General features: G+C 47.9%; 1 protein-coding gene across 3 annotated transcripts in view; it reads right to left on the bottom strand.

Annotated features, from left to right (window-relative positions):
* Positions 1 to 16,721, bottom strand: part of Ptpn14 (protein tyrosine phosphatase, non-receptor type 14) — a 152,220-nt gene that overhangs the window by 40,356 nt on the left and 95,143 nt on the right. For all 3 annotated transcript variants that reach the window (NM_001401364.1, XM_087581054.1, XM_087581055.1), the window contains 4 exon segments: positions 2,437 to 2,524; positions 3,030 to 3,100; positions 10,722 to 10,789; positions 13,945 to 14,042. In NM_001401364.1, coding sequence (NP_001388293.1) covers positions 2,437 to 2,524; positions 3,030 to 3,100; positions 10,722 to 10,789; positions 13,945 to 14,042 — 325 coding nt within the window.

Raw genomic sequence — 16,721 nt, 5'->3', positions numbered from 1 at the left:
ACTGCATGCGTCTTTCTTTACCACGTTCTATTTGGAGGCAACTTTAGGATTTTCTTCAAATTTGTTGCGCTCTACTAGATTTTTAGTTTTCCTTCCTTCCTTCTTTCTTTCCTTTTTCTTTTAAAGCTATCCACCCACATGCTTTGAACAGCAGGATAGCGCTTGGGTTTGTGTAACCTCTCACTCCCCAACTGGGGTCCAAGCCCTGCTATCTGTCCACTCTTCAGTGCTGGCCCTCAGGCCCTCGGGAAGCCCCACCCACTAGGCGCTCCCCCTCTGTTTCCTTGGCACTTCTTCTCAGACCCCGAATTGCTCAGATAGTAAGCGGTCCAGGCGGTCTGCCAGTCTTTCTCTCCCGCCTCCCACCTTTATGAGTGGGCTTGGATGAGCTCCCTCCTTTCATCCTGTAATCTCTGTGGTCTTCCATTTCTAATACATCATTTTCTTGTTATTTTATGGGTCTCGTGCATGCTCTGTGCTCTGTATGCACGTCTGGTTGCCACATGAGACAGAGAGGGCACCAGATTCCCTAGGACTATAGGTAAGGACAACCGTGAGCTGTCTTGCTGGAGGTGGGAACCAAACTTGGGCCCTCTGCCAGGGCAAGAAGTGCTCTTAACCACAGAGTCACCTCTCCAGCCTATTTCTGGTATATTTTTCATTTCTGAAGAATTTTTACTGTCTTAAGGATTGGATTTTTAAAAAAAGTATCCTTTTTTTATCCTTTGTTATCTCAAATTGCCATGCAACACCATGGTCATCCCACTCTGAGGAAGGCAGCGAACTCAAGAAAAACCTGCTAGAAACCCACTGAAGAACCTGCCAGAAACCCTCTGAGACTCTACAAAGCTGACTTGAGTGCTAGCCTCGCTGGCCACCCTTCCTACAGTTCGGACACTAAAAACGAACATGCAGATGGTTGCAGTGGTGAAACCCAAACTCCCAGGCAGGAAGGCTGGTTTGTTAGAAACGGAGAAAAGTTCACTGCTTTTCCAGTGACACAGAATGGTCTGACTGTATATGGGCTGCTGTAAGGGGGCTGCAGATGGCCTCGCCAGGCATTACTGCAAGGAAAATAGATTACAGCCTCACCGAGGGCGGCATTAGAGAAGCAAAAGAAAATTAAATGAATCTGAAAGAGAGCCATTTAGCCCTTACCACGAGATGCGGCTGCCCCGCTTGGTTCTGTTCGATGCTCGCAGGCCATTCTCATTAGGGCAAATCGCAAGCAAGCCACAGAGCGGGAGCACAGCACACACAGAAAGCAGCCTGCAGAGCCTGCCCAGAGTGAAGTACTGAAATCACAGGCGTCTCCCAGATCGGTGAGATTCGAGAACCGCACTGGGTTTCTGAGAGAACGCCATCTTTTGAAGAGTTGGTCAGTAGAGAGTGGGGAATAAGTTTGGATTCTGGGCTCCTCCATGCTCCCTGACACACCCACGTCAGTAGGTGGGGCACTTAACAGTGGAGGTGATGTGCTTTAATGATTTTTCTAGGCATGGTTTGCACAAAACACCCACCACACAGTTCTGCAGAGCTGGAGAAATAAAACATGGTTGCATACTGGAGACGGTTTAATCTGCTCGCCAGCAATCACCCCCCACATCCAAAGAAGAGTGGAGAGAAGAAGCACAAGGAGAAAACCCCCAGCTGGCCTCCGGTCACAGCCACAGGACACCCGCTCTCTCTCTCTCTCTCTCTCTCTCTCTCTCTCTCTCTCTGCCCTCCACCCCAAGGCAGATTTGTAGCAGGCTCATGAAGAAAAGGGTTGGGGGCAAAGGATACTGGCTCAGTGGCTGCCTGGGCTGGCGGGGAGGTTTTGGTACGCTACTTGTCCTGTGGGAAGAATGTCAGGTCCCGCCTTAATACGTTAAGGTGAGGGGTGCTAGTGTGTGAACCTGCGTGGATGGACGTCCTAGAGCTGCAGAAAATGTGCTTAAGATGCAACCCCAATGTCTCTGAGCTAAGATGCTAAAAGGAGCTCTTAACACCGCTGCGGTTAGGACGAGACACGTCCCCCGCAAGCTCACGTGTTACAAAATGTCACCGCCAGCTGGCAATTCTGTTTGGGAAAGTTACAGAACCTTTTTTTAGGTAGCAGAACCTTGCTGGAGGAAAATAGGTCACTGGGATAAGTCCTGGGGCTTCACAGCTTCTCAGAAGTCCACTCTGCTTCCTGTTGACTCTGCATGCTGGTTGCTTATGCAATGTGACCAGCTGCCCCATTGCCTTCTCCAGCACCAAAGACTGTACTCCCTTCGACTGTGAGCTAAAATAGAGCCTCCTCCTTTAAGCGGCTGCTTGTCCAGTCACGGGGAGGACAAAGTAATCAATTCATCGACTAATGTCACATGACATCGAGAAGCTGAAGCCACTTTGTCCCGTGGCAATCCACATTAAGTTTGAAAATGTGCAGGGGTGGGGACAGTGTGTTACCTTCACTGGGAAGATCTCCTGTCCGAATCCATCCAAACGCTCTACCTCGTTGATATACATCAGCTCAGCTTCTGCCGGTAGGATCCCGCTGCAATCCGAACAGCACCACGGGAGGAAATGGTCAGCAGAACAAAAGTTACTGGGAACCCTCAGTATCCTAACTGCACTCCAGATCTGTGGCACTGGGGATGTCCAACATTTCCACCGGGGGAGGATGGTAACTTATCAACTATGCCATTACCATTCAGCAGCCTTTTACTCACCGAAAGATAAGAAAAGGAAGGTAAATTACTGAATTAGGAGACACAGCCTTAAAAGCACTAATAGTTCCACACATTTCTGTGGACGGTGTTGTCTACTTGTCTAAAAAGATAGTAGTTTGCTCACGGCTGTGAGGATTTTCTACAAGTTTAAAAAGGAAATCTTTTAAAGAGAGAGGAAGGACAGGGAGGGAGAGGAAGAAAGGAAGGAAGGAAATATAGAAACGGGAAGAGGGATGGAGGGGAGGGAGGAAGCAGAGGAGCACAGCCAGGGCTGGGAGAAGCCAGAAAGTGTGCTGTGTCGGCTGCACACTCGGCCTCCTCCTGCCTTACCTGTGGGCTTTGTGCTCCTGGGCCACCTTCTGGGTCAGCTCCTCCAGAGCAGCCTCCTCCATGGCCAAGTCCTGCAAGAACAGGAACACAGATCAGGGGTGGTGTCTCACGGTGGCTCGGGCATCCCCAGTGATATGTCCCCACATGGTTCCTGCTGTTGCACAGGACTGTTCTCCATAGCCAGTGGGACCCAGGAAGCATAGCTCCTACCATCGTCAATGGGACCCAGGCAGCTTTTTTTCTATTTATCGTCTTCCCTACCTGCCTGCCTCTTCCATGAACTTTTATTAAACTGCTTGGTATGTATGTGTGCACTATGTATGTGTGGTGTGTGAATACTCATGCATGTACAGGAACATATGCATGGCACATGAACATATGTGTAAATATATGGATAGCAGAGAATGACCTCAGCTCTTGCCCCTACAATGAGGAGGTGCAGCCAGCTTGGTGGGTTGTTGTTGTTGTTGTTGTCGGACAGATAAGGACTCTCACTCGCCCAGTCTCACCAGAGAGGCCAGTTAGCCAGAAGGCACCAGGGCCTCACCTGATTCTGGCTTCTCAGCAGTAGGATTGCAAGCCAGTTTTTCTTTCTTTTTTTCAGAGCTGGGGACTGAACCCAGGGCCTTGTGCTTCCTAGGCAAGCGCTCTACCACTGAGCTAAATCCCCAACCCGCAAGTCAGTTTTTCTTTGACGTGGCTTCTGGGACTCAAACCCCTGTCCTTGCAGGCTCATCAGTGTCCAGCTGTCTGCATGGCCTGTGGGTATGTGTCTGTGACGATTAGGGCAGAGGCCAGTGAGTGTCCAGGCTTTCATTCCTAAGAGTTGAACACTGGTGTCTGCTGTGCCAAGGACCTTCTGTCTGCCTCTAGAATTTCAGGCAATGAATTTAAACCGTGTGGTGGCAGAGCTGGCTCCCTCTGGTGTTACTTCCTGCTCAACATGGAAGGGTGAGGCTGAAACACATCTAGGAACCCCTACCGGAACTGCTAGTACGGCTGTCTTAGTTACCCAGCCAAGGAGCACATGGCTGTCAGGCACCATTTGGCTTCTGAGCTCCACGGGTGGTGGTGAGGGTTATCAGGGCTACACCCTGCTGAGGGCTTCCTCCCGCTCATACTGTCAGGGGTGCAGAGTGGGGTCTGGAATCTGGACTGATTCATACAGAGTGTCAGTGAAAGGCTTGCTGTGTGAGCGTGAATGAACACCTGAGGTCCAGCCTTAGAATCTCCTAGAAGAGAAGATGGCTGGGGATGTCTCAGGGTCTTTGACATGTGCGCTGGAAGGCTGGGAACAGATGGCTTGGGAGGCTCACACAGTCTGCCAGAGTGGAAACAGGAGCTCGCTGGCCTGAAGATGTAGCCTAGTGGGTGAGTTCAGGCAAACGAGAGACCCAGCTTCAAAACTCAGGGTGGACCAGCACCCTAAAAATGATATCCAGAGGTAACTTCTGGACACACACACACACACACACACACACACACACACACAAACAAAAATATTTTAAATCGCATTTATATCGAAGTTAAGCCTACATGGGTGAAACCCCTACACCACTCCCAAAATAGAAACGGTCGAGAACTACTCTGTCTCAAAAACAACAATGTGAGGAATTGGTATTGTTGAAAACCGAAAAATGAGCCCATAACCACGCCCTGAAAACTCTGCTCTGCGGATTCTGGAAGGATGTGAGCTCCCCGAGATGAACCGAGGGGGTGCTCTTTATCATTAGCTTCCGGTTGTGAGCCTGGAAGGGCAGACACTAGCTGTACGCAGGCTTCTCAAGCAGTCATACCAGGTGCTAATTCTAAAGGGCTCAAAGGAGGAGAACAGACTGAAGATCAAAGGGCTTCATTTAAACCCCCAGTCCCGACTTTGAAAACACCCAAAAGCACCCTTTTTGCTACTACCGGCGCGTCCATGCCTCCACCTGTGCACACGGGAGGCGGGGTGAGGTTTGCACACCCCGGAGACCTGTGAGTGTGGCAGTGGCTAGGTAACAAATGGCAGGGCGTGTGGTACCGCCGCACACCTGTGGACCGTCTGTGTGCTTTGTTCTTTGCTCCACTGCAGAAACGCCATCTGCCAAGTCAGTGACTGGGCAGGATCAAACAGGGCCATTCATCCCGTGTCCCTCCCCCAGCAGAGGAATTCGTGCTTCCCTTTGAAAGCTCCAAAGTTGACAACTTTCCACGGCTCCCCGCTGCTTGCACAATTAGATCAGCACCTGGGCCTGGCATCTGGACCTTTCTTCAGTGGGACCCAGCCATTCCTTCCAAACCGCCTCCCCTGAGAGTTCAGAGCCTCAGGCAGGCTGCTATTCTTAACACCGATTTTACTGTTTTCATTTTACACTGGAGCCCACACTCCCGGGGAGAGCCACACGGTACCACCAAGGAACGGGAAATGTCCCTTCTCAGCTATCACTCCCTCTGTGGTGCCTGGACATACCTCCTCTGCTGTGGGAACCCCCCACACCTCTTCTGAATGTTCTGTCTACAGTGTTTCTTCTGTGGCCGTATGTACAGCATCCTAGCTCCTTCCCTGTCCCCATCCCCCTGATAGAACATGGCTACCTTTCAAGGGCAGCCGTTCTTCCCATCCTGTAGGAAGCCAGTCATGGGGCTTTCCCACAAGGACCCTTCTAAGTTCACAAGACAGAGTAAGCAGTCAGTAAAGACTGACTGAACCGAACTTGTTATACAGCATGAATCTTTCTTCTTATTAGACAAGAGGCTTTGATTATACCAAAACGGTTAACAGTAGTTTGTCCCTCTGTTTACCCTGCCTGCTTGCATTTCAAATGCAGACAGTGGCACTGATCAACTCATGTGCATGTCATAGAGTCACTCTAATAGCAACACATCCAAATGACCGCTTACTGAGAATTTGCCCTGGACCAAATCAGATGAATGTTTTCCTTGTGCTTCACAATGGCGTTGGATTTATTCTCATCTCAGATAGGAAAGACAGAGGTGCTGGACCATCAGCTAACTTGCTCAAGGTTATAAAGCCGGTGGGGGTGTTAGCCCCAATATAGCCTCAGCGCCACCCAGCAACGGTGTGGTGAAGTTTCAGGGCACAGACCACCCAGGACAGATTATAGCAGGATGGACTGGGGATGTATACTCAGAGATGAAAGATGAGGGCTGAGACCAAGCCTAGACCCATTCCCAACTCATGAGCACAGGAAAACACCAGCTTCTTATTCAGCACTTCCCGGGGGTGGGGGGGCTTTCCAGGAAGCTAAAAACACTTCTGATCTCTCCTACACAGCAGCCCCTAGACACATATGCGGTAAGAGGTGGCCAGTGTGAGGAGAAAACTCAACCTTTAATCTTCTTCAACTTTAGTTTAAATTTGAATATAGACACCCACTGGGGCTAACGTTAAATCATTCTGAACAGAGCAAGCATAGACCTAATAATAAGAATAATCTCAACAGTTGAGAGGCAGGATAGCTGAGGCAGGACAATCACAAGTTAAGGTCAACCCAGGCTACACATTGAGTTCAAAGTCAGCTTGAGAAGACCTTGCCTCAAAATAAAACAAGACCAAGAAGGCTAGGAATATACTTTCATCACGGGGTATCTGTCTGGCATGTCCTGAACCCAGATCGATCCCTTACACTGAAGACCGGTGTGGCGAGATGGCTGTGTAGAGAAGGGTCTACTGGCTAAGTGGTCAGTTCACACTACTTGGCAAGCCGATTCCTCAGAAGGATATTGTCCAGGGCAAAGGCAAAGTCAGTGACAGAGCAAAGCCATGGACCAGAGGAAAACCTTCTGAGCACCCTGGCCGTCAACCGTAAGCACTGGGCATGCTCTGAGTCTGCTGTGATCTCTAAGCTCAGACATCATGGACATAAGAAACCCCAATCTCCAAAAACAGGAAGAGTAAAAGCCTTCCAGGTTGCACCACCTGATACTTAATGCTTCCCTCAAGCGCCAACGCTGATCTCTTACCCCCTCCACGGTTCTGCCTTTGCCTTCTTGCCTTTTCTCTTGCATGCATATGCAAGTGCATACATGCATGCGTTGTGTGTGCTTGTGTGTACGCGCGCACATGCATGGGAGCGCATGTTGTGTGTATGGAAGTCAGAAGGCAACCTCATGTGAGTACTTGGGTGCCTTCCACCTTTGGCCTTCCTTAGAGTATCCTGTTGTCCTGGAACTTTGCTAAGTCGGCTGGGCTACCGGGCCATCGAGCTTCCAGAGACCTTCCTGTCTCTGTCTCCCAGGGCACCACTGCTGGGATCCAGGCACGTTCATGTCATCGCACCGAGCTTTGACGTGGCTTTTGCAGACCACAGTCAGGCCCTTGCGCTTACAGGGCAAGCGGTTTTACTTATTCAGCCATCTCTTTGGATCTGCTTTTGTGTTTCAATGTCGGTATCTAAACCGTATCTCCTGCCCAGACGCCATGCGTGCGCCCACCAGCAAAAGTCCTCGGGCAGGGGAATGGACAACTATAGAGGAGGAGGTCCCAACAGTGGAAAGACTGGCAGCCCTTAGTTCACCTGAGCTTCACTCAGCCAGAGGAGCATGTTCTGAGAAACCTGTGTTATAAGTTCCTGGGAGCTCACATAATATAATGTTATACTTATTGTATATAATATACATAATTATATAATAAATATATTTTATATTATTTCATAGTAGAATAAATATAACATATGGATATATGATATATAAATTATATGTTATATTATATTATATTATATTATATTATATTATATTATATTATATTAATAACAATAGAAGGAAGGTCACTGAGTATCTGATGAGCCCCTCTAGGACACTCTAGGATGTAGCACACCCCTGTGCCTCTCCCTAATCAACTGTCTCCTTCCCTGTGACTTTCCATGTGACTCAGCACAAGGACCTGGGAGCTGCACCGGCTGCCTTAGACTCAGATCCACATATTAACAGTCTCTGTTTCATGCAGGAGTTGCCACCATGCACAATCCAAGAACTTTAACTCCCCTGGGTCTCAGGCACATGACTCCTCTCCCAAGAGACAAGGTACAGCAAAAGTAACAGCCAACTCTTTCCCACATCCTTGTCCTCTCCTCGCTGTCCTGATAAGTCTTGTCCCCTCGGCCCTGCCCCTTACACACGTGGGTGTCGTGCTTTACGACGAAGCTGACATCCCAGTCATCTCCAAGGCTTTCCTAACCCCTGAGGTGCACATGATCCCACCCCAGGTCAAATCCTGATTGTACTTCTGGATACGTGGGCTGGCACCCTGATTTGGTAAATCTTACCCTGGGAGCGTGACGGTCCCAGTTCTCGAACAACTTCATTCCTAGTTGTTATTGGGGACAAAACAATTGAACAAAACAAAACAAAACAAAACAAAACAAAACAAAACAAAAAAGGGAAACAAAGAGAAAGCTATGGTGAGTGGCTCTGTGTAAAAGCAGAACCTGAACACGGGACTGCTGGCCACTCCACTCTGCCACAAGCCTCCTTCTTGAGGTGTTCAGTCACCCTCAGTAAAACTCCTCTCAGTGTAGCCACCATCCAGGCATCAGAATTCCCCAGGGATGACACCTTTGGTCTACCTTCCAATCAGCTCAGAAATGCACTGGTTCATTCCAGAAATAAGTGTGAACCCACACCACGTGTCAGTTAGCGGTGGCTTACAGGATTCTGGCATTTTTAACTGGGAAAATAACTAACTAGAATGAGCATGTTCAAGCACAGAGGGGTTAGAAAGTGCTCACCCAGGAGCGGGCCTGTGAGCAGGACATGGCTGGTGGCTGCTGCCCACGGTTGGGCAGACAGCAAGGCATTCCTAAGGGGCGGGTAGGGGACCTTTGATCTCAGTGACACACAGATCTGGCAGGGCATTGGCCAGCAGAGAGCACCCAACTGCCAAGGCCTGGGGTAGTTTAGTTCAGAGGAGATCCTATCTCTTCCATACCTCCCTGTGACCGACTGCTCTAACATACATCCCAGCCACTGTGTGGTGGCCGCCAGTCCCTTGCACACTGATGACTGTCCTTTGACCGCAGTCATCCCAGAAGGAAGGATACCAGAAGGAAGACTGCTACACCGTAGACTACTACATGAACATTGCCTCCTGATCAGTGATGATGGATATTTTCACATATCTCTTGGCTTTTTATTTTAACCAGTCAGTAACCTTTCACTGGACACTAGTTCTCAGTCAGGGGATGAAGGTGCGGCCAGATGAATTCTATGAATGCTATTGTTATGATGAAACCTTATGACCAAAAGCAAGGTGGAGAGAAAGTCTTCACTTGGCTTCTGCATCCGTAGTCCATCACTGAAGGAAGTCAGGACAGGAACTCAAGCAGGGCAGGGACCTGGAGGGAGCAGCTGATGCAGAGGCCATGGAGGGTGCTGCTTACTGGCTTGCTCCTCATGGCTTGCTCAACCTGCTTTCTCATAGAACCCAGGACCAGCAGCTCAGGGATGGCACCACCCGCAATGGGCTGATATCTCCCATCAATCACTAGTTAAGAAAATGCCCTATGGGGGTACCCACAACCCGATCTTATAAAAGCATTTTCTCAATTGGGGTTCCCTTCCCTCAGATGACTTTAGTCTACATCGAGTTGACATAAACTCATCCAGCCCACAGCACGTATCTTAGGTTCAGGAAGCACAATGTCCCTGGCTCCGTTTTCCTTTGGCTCAAGACTGCCTTGGCTACTTGGGATCCTCTGTAGCTCTACATGAATTTTGGATTTGTTTTTTCTATTTCTGTGAAGAATGGCATTGTGACTATGACAGGGGTTGCATTAAATCTATAGATTGTTTTGGGGTGCATGGACATTTTGATACCAGTCCTTGCAAGCCACGCCCTGGAACAAGTGTTTACATAGCCTTGCATTTCTCTCTTCAGTGTTTGACGGTTGTTAGTGAATGAGTCATTCGTCTTCTTGAGTGAACTCACTCCTATGCTCTTGTGTTCCTGCAAAGGAGACTGATTTCTGTATGTTTCACCCACCCCACCCCCATCTCTTGTCCTTTCTTGTGGTTCTGGGGACTGGACCCATGGCTACACAAGGTGGGAAATCGATCAACACCTGAGCCTGGCCCACTCTCACCGTTTGCCTTCAAATGGTACCATTTGAACAGCTTAATTAAAAGAGTTTGGGCAATAATAAATAAATGATAGAAAGGAAGAGAGAAATATGGATAGATAGATATAGATAATAGATGATAGATGACAGATCCATATATACATATATGCATGCATGCATACATACATACATACGTACGTACATACACACATACATACATACGTACATACACAAGCAGACAGACAGACAGGGATGAGAGGAAAAGAAGAGGCATGATAGTCTATATTTGTTGATTACATACATGACTGTATACATAAAAAAAACTTACAAATTCCATCAAAAGAAGAAAAGCACTACTGGAACTGATAAACTTAAAGTCAACCCACAAGACTCAGAGCTGCCTCTCCACTCTGCCTGGGTGAGTGTGTGTGTCCGGTGGGGGGGGTGCGGGGGGGAGGAGTGGGGATTAGGAAGAATTTGGAGTTGGGAAGATACACTCTTCTACTGCTGGTGCTTCATAACACTTGTCCCCATATCAAAATGTGTAGATCTCCTCCCCACAGAGGAGAATCTCAAAACAAAGAATAAAATGTCAAAGGATAGTAAGATAGCAAGAGAAACAAAGCGCACTCACCATAGGAAAAAGCACATACTCTCGGAGGAATTCCTGGGAGTCAAACTGGTTATAGTCTCCGAAGTCAGCTGAAAACAAAAGTCAGGGAAACAACAGCAGTCATTCCATGAAGATAAAGACAATAAAACACAGCAAACTGTGCCCACCTACCCACTCCGACCGCACTCTCTCCGCTGCCCCATTGAACACCATCACTGCCAAGGCCTGTCTTCTGCGGTCTCTACTTTAACCTAGCAACTGTCAGCGCTGACATGTGAACTGCACGAGATAAATTTTAGAAAGAGTGAAGAAATTTGGAAGCAAGCTCTAATGGCTATTTAAAGACTTTCAAACAAACCCGTGTTTGTCTGTTGACTGTGTACCAGGCTGGTATCTTATCCCTGTCTGCCAAGGGAACTTTCTAAGTCAAGGTGAATACACAGAAATGTTAGCTTGGAAATGTATCCTGCAGCTGAAAACCCCCACCGTAAATCACCCTTGGCAAGCAACCTCAAAAACCTTCACACCTTCTGAATGCATTTACATGTCACAAGATGCCAGGAGCTCTGTTTCTCCCTGTTGCCATCTCACTGTGGTACGGGAGGCACGTGAAGACTGAGTCCACAGAAGTACCTTGTCTCTACCTGCCTCGCTTTTACAACAGCCAGCCCCACACTGGCTAAGTCCACGGAAATGCACTTAGCAGCAAAGTGAGCAGAAGAGGGGCTGAATGTTCCAGAGAGGTCAACAGGACAGAGACAGTGGGGCTCCCCCTACAGGCAGTGCAGGTGTCCCTCAGGCGAGGCGTTCAGATGGGGCAGAGATGATTCGCTGTGCCTGTTTCAAGTTTAATCACCCAGTATCTCCCATCAGTGTTTACTTCTCTGGGCATGGTTTGTCTTTCTAATGGCCCAATAGGGGCTGTTAGAAAAATGAGAGAGAGGGAGAGGGATGAATTTGCAAATTCATCCACATGTGTGAACATGGGGACAAGAAGCCTATCTCTGTTCTTTCTCAACTGCCTCTGTGACCTTATCTTATGAGACAGGGTCTCCCACTGAATCTGAAGTGTTCAGTGTTCTGTCCAGCAAGCCCTAGAAGACTCCTGTCTATGCATACATACACACACAGACAAGATCATGTGGGTTCTTGGGAACCAAATTCAGGCCCTCATCCTTTCAAGCTAGCATTTTACCTGTGAACCATCACCTCAGGCCCAGAGAACCATGTGTTAGCATTGTATACTTAAAGGAAGTCTCATCACACAGACAAAATAGTTCACTTCAAGGACCCAATGAAAAAGGGTCTGAATCCAGACTGAATCCACCAACTTCCTCAAGGGTCTTCCAATACCTAAGGTGCCCAGAATTCACTAAATGAGCAAGTGGTGAGGAGAGTACAGACAAGCAACAGAAAGAAAAGCCTCTTAAACACCAAAGGCCCAGTGTCAAGACAAAGGGCACACTGCATGTTCCCATCCTCTGCTACATGGGGTTGGAGAGATGACTCGGCAGTTAAGAACATGCGCTGCTCTTGCAGAAGACATGGGTTAATTCCCAGCACCCTCATGGGGCTCACAAATATCTGTAACTCCAGTTGTAGTAGACCTGACGCCCTCTTCTGGCCTCCCCAAGCATTGCACACATGATACATACACACACGTGTAGGAACATACTCTTTATTTTCAATATGAATAAATGCATTTAAATCATCATCCAATAGATAGATACATAGATACATAGGTGGATACATAGATAGATACATAGATAGATAGATAGATAGATAGATAAGATAAGATAGATACATACATACATACATAGATACATAGATACATAGATAGATACATAGATAAATAGATACATAGATAGATACATAGATAGATACATAGATAGATACATAGATAGATACATAGATACATAGTTAGATACATAGATAGATACATAGTTAGATACATAGATAAGTGCAGATCTGAGGAATGGTTGAGTGACTTAGAACATCTGCTGTTCTTCCAGGAGACCTGAGTTTGGTTCCCAGCACCCACATGTAGTGACTCAGAGCCATCTGCAATTCTAGCTCTGGAGGAGTGACACATTCTCTTGACCCCTACACATACCTGGAACACACTCACACATGAGCACACACATAACACATTCTACAGTGTGCAAAGGTTGAAAACAGGCAGGCAGGCTGAAAGACAAGGTCACCCTTCTCCTGTCCCTGTCATCCATCCATCAACGACTTACAGTTCTCCCATGAACTACTACGGGAGGTGTGGGATACTGGTTAGCACTACTGTGTGGATTGATGTCTGTATGCAGGTGAGGGCAGGCACGAGATAAGGCAAGGCCTGTGACTGGGCATGAAAAAGTAAGGTGGGGACAGAGTTTTGTAAGGGTGGAGAGAGGAGTAGGGGAAGAAGAAGAGAAGATGGAGGAGGAGAAGGATGACCCACCTCCATGGGGCTTTAAATAACCACATATAGATATGAAAATCTTATAAGGGATAGATTTGTATAAGACAGTTTGTCTTATCTAGGTGGGCAGTTTATATCAATATCAATTGGCTCTGAGTTTATTGTGTGGACATTTTGTGGGGTGAGAATTTACTGATATAAATCTGATTGATAAATTATAAGTTTATTGAGTTTTGATGTTAACAGGTTACTGGGAGTTGTAACAATAACCACAGGGGGAGGATGCTGGGAATGTGAGCAGAGTCCATAGCAAGAGAGCCGTGAGATAGGCGGTCTCTGTATGGGACCAGTGTGGCAGTGACCTGCCTTGGGAACTAGATGGGGTTAGTCATGACGGCAAGATCGCCGTGGGGACAGAGAGTAGCAGGAGGGAGTGTAGCACGGTGCTTGGTGTCCCGATTCCATTATTTAATTTTTACCACAACACTACTATACTTTAAACTTATTCACAATATCAGAATACAGAATATGAGCAGACCGCATAATAATCCTGAGAAAATGTCCTCTACGCTCTGAAAGGGAGCTTCAATTACAGGTAGGATTTAAAAACTATTTTCTTCAGTTAGAGCCAGAATCAAACAAGCATTGACTGATTCATGAGCAGCTCTGAGAAATCCCCTCCTGTCACTCCAAAATCACTAATTTTTCATCTTAGTGTAAACATCTTGAAATGACCAGGGAGCCTCAGCCACGAGTTGCTTAACCAAATCTAGCTGTTCGTTCTGGGAGAGCATTCTGAAGCAGAAGACGGAAGTCTGCGGGAGGCCTTACCTTGCACAGCTAAGCCAGCCAGCCGGATCACTTGTTCCAGGGAGCACCGCAACCGCCCTTCAAGCACATCTTTTTTGACTTGCAGGTAATACTGATATCTGTCACGGGAGGAAAGTAACAAGCGTAAACAGGAACACTGGGACTCGTTCCCAGCAGGATGTATGGGTGACACTGGTGATGCCACCTACAGAAGACAGACAGTGGCCTCTGCCCCTGTGTCCCTCTGTTCAATAGCAGGTGCTGAAGCCAGTCCACTGTTGGTAAGAAGACGCTCATCAGACAGTTTGCTGGTGGGCCTCAGGGTGAACCGTGACCAGGAAGGTCTTGGCAATGCACCAAGACCTCAACAGTGCCCACTTTCGGTGGCCTAATTAGCAATTTGACAAAATCTAGGATCACCCAACAGATGGGGCTCTCTGCCTACGTCTGTGGGGAGACTATATTGATGGCTCTCATTGAGGTAGAAATAAATTTTAAAATAATAAAAATGAGTCTTAAAAAAATAAAAATGTATAAATGCAAAAGTCTGGTGGGCCAGATTACTAATCAATTGGTCAAATAATGGAGAATTCTGCTGAAGCTTTTTCAGAGCGAGGCTTAACCTCCCATGTTTGAGATGCATGAAAATGTAGTTGGTTTTCACTTTCCAACCTGGAGTACTTTTTCCAAAAGGAAACTAGACAGGCAGATCATGCAGCCTCCTAACATCAGAAGCTGGAACAGTGTGTGCTGCCCCTGCTAAAACAAGACAAAACGAAACAAAAACAACCACTCCTTTAGATGGCCCACAGGGAAAACCTCCACGCACATGCTTGCTTCCAGGTCTCTCACAGTCATCACTCTGACCAGACTGCCCCTGCTATGCTGTCCAAAACACTGGCAGCCATTTTGCTCCTGGGAAGTAATGCTCTGTATTATAGCTTAGCTGACAGCTCTGTCTGCAAACCCAAAGGTTACCCCAAGCCTAGTGTCCCTGGACACAGACAACTAAGGGAACTGGTTATAGCAGGGTCTGCCCGCACTACCTCAGGTGCGGTGACACTCTGACACCTGACAGAGAGGCTGCTGGAGGGTAAGACGCTGACTCTGCCCACCCCAGCCCAGCCCAGCCCACCTGGGTCTATAGTGCAGGGAAAGACACAAGACAGGGCAAAACAAGACAAAACAAAACAGGTTAGTCTCTGGTGGGAAAAATCTAGCCTCAGATCTGAAGGACAAACACTAGGAGTTGGATAGTAATTCCTTTTAATCAAATGTAAGGCAACCTTTGTTTCCTGCTCCCACCTGATCTTTTATCTGATAAGTTTATAACCATTTTACAGGTTTAGCCATTCAGTCAGGGATTTTTCCTCCTGCCATTATCATTTGGCTGTATCAATGAATGACCTGTATCAGTGAAAAGTGACCTGTATCAATGAATGACCTGTATCAGTAAGGGAGCCGTATCAATGAATGACCTCCACTGAGCAGTCTAACCCAGCAGAAAACCTTTGTCTGCTTGTCCATGGGAGGCCACCACTCCTCCGTAGACACTGCCTTGTCCTCAACTGTCACCACAGTTCTGATTCCCCAAGCACCTGGGAAAGGAACTGGAACCATCGAAGTCATTTGCTGGCTATCAAAAGTCAGCTTCTCCAACACTGGTCAGTGCCCAGACCCAGGGAGGAAAGGCCAAGATCAATACTAAACCCAGTGAAACCAAGGGCACTGTGGAGAGGCAGAGGAGGAGGGAAGGAGGAAGGGTGGGAGGGAGGGAGCACTATATGCATGTGTACAGGTGCAAATCCATCCACGTGTGTGTACATGGAGACAAGAAGCCAATCTCTCAATTGCTTCTTCGACCTTATCTTTTTTTATTGGACATTTTTATTTATATTTCATCCATAAATCCCCATCCCATCCCTCCTACCCCTGCTTCTATGAGGGTGTTCCCCCCACCATCCAGCCACCCCTTCCTGCCTCCCTACTCTGTCATTCCCCTATACTGGGAGTCCAGTCTTGGCAGGACCAAGAGCTTCTCATCCCATTAGTGCACAAGAAGGCCATGCTCCGGTACATATGCAGCTGGAGCCATGGGTCTGTCCATGCATACTCTTTGGGTAATGGTTTAGTCCCTGGGAGCTCTGGTTGGTTGGTTTTGTTGTTCTTATGGGGTTGTAAGCCCCTTCAGCTCCTTTAATCCTTCAATCCTTTCTCTAACTCCTCCAATGGGGACCCTGTTCTCAGTTCTGCCCCATCTGGGGATCCAGCCCATATGCATATATAGCCACCAAACCCAGACAATATTGCTGATGTCAAGAAGTGCATGCTGACAGGAGCCTGATGTAGCCGTCTCCTGAGAGGCTCAGCCAGAGCCGGATAAAATACAGAAGCGGATGCCTGCGACCTTATCTTATGAGACAGGGTTTCCCACTGAATCTGAAGTGTTCAGTGTTCCGTCCAGCAAGCCCCAAGGAGACTCCTGCCTACTCGGAGGGAGGGAGGGAGGGAGGGAGGGAGGGAGGGAGGGAGGGAGGGAGGGTCGGAGGGACAGACGGATGGACGGACTAATTCTTAGGGCATTTAATGACAGTACCTACATGGCAGAGGGAAAAGGAGGCCATGACCTGTTCATTCCTGAGAATTCGAACAAATAACCCTGAAGCACAACTTCATGAACTTAGAATCTTGATAAGAGTAAATCAAAATGGCCAACACTGAGAACACCGAGGGGCCACAGACAGGCACACTTCAGTCCCATCCTCTGGCACTCTGATCTGCTCCGTGCAGAGGATCAA

This window comes from Rattus norvegicus, chromosome 13, assembly GCF_021556685.1.
Source record: "Rattus norvegicus strain SHRSP/BbbUtx chromosome 13, alternate assembly SHRSP_T2T, whole genome shotgun sequence".
Lineage (NCBI taxonomy): Eukaryota > Metazoa > Chordata > Mammalia > Rodentia > Muridae > Rattus > Rattus norvegicus.
The sequence above is the reverse complement of the archived record's forward strand: the minus strand, read 5'-3'. Positions and strand labels throughout refer to the sequence as shown.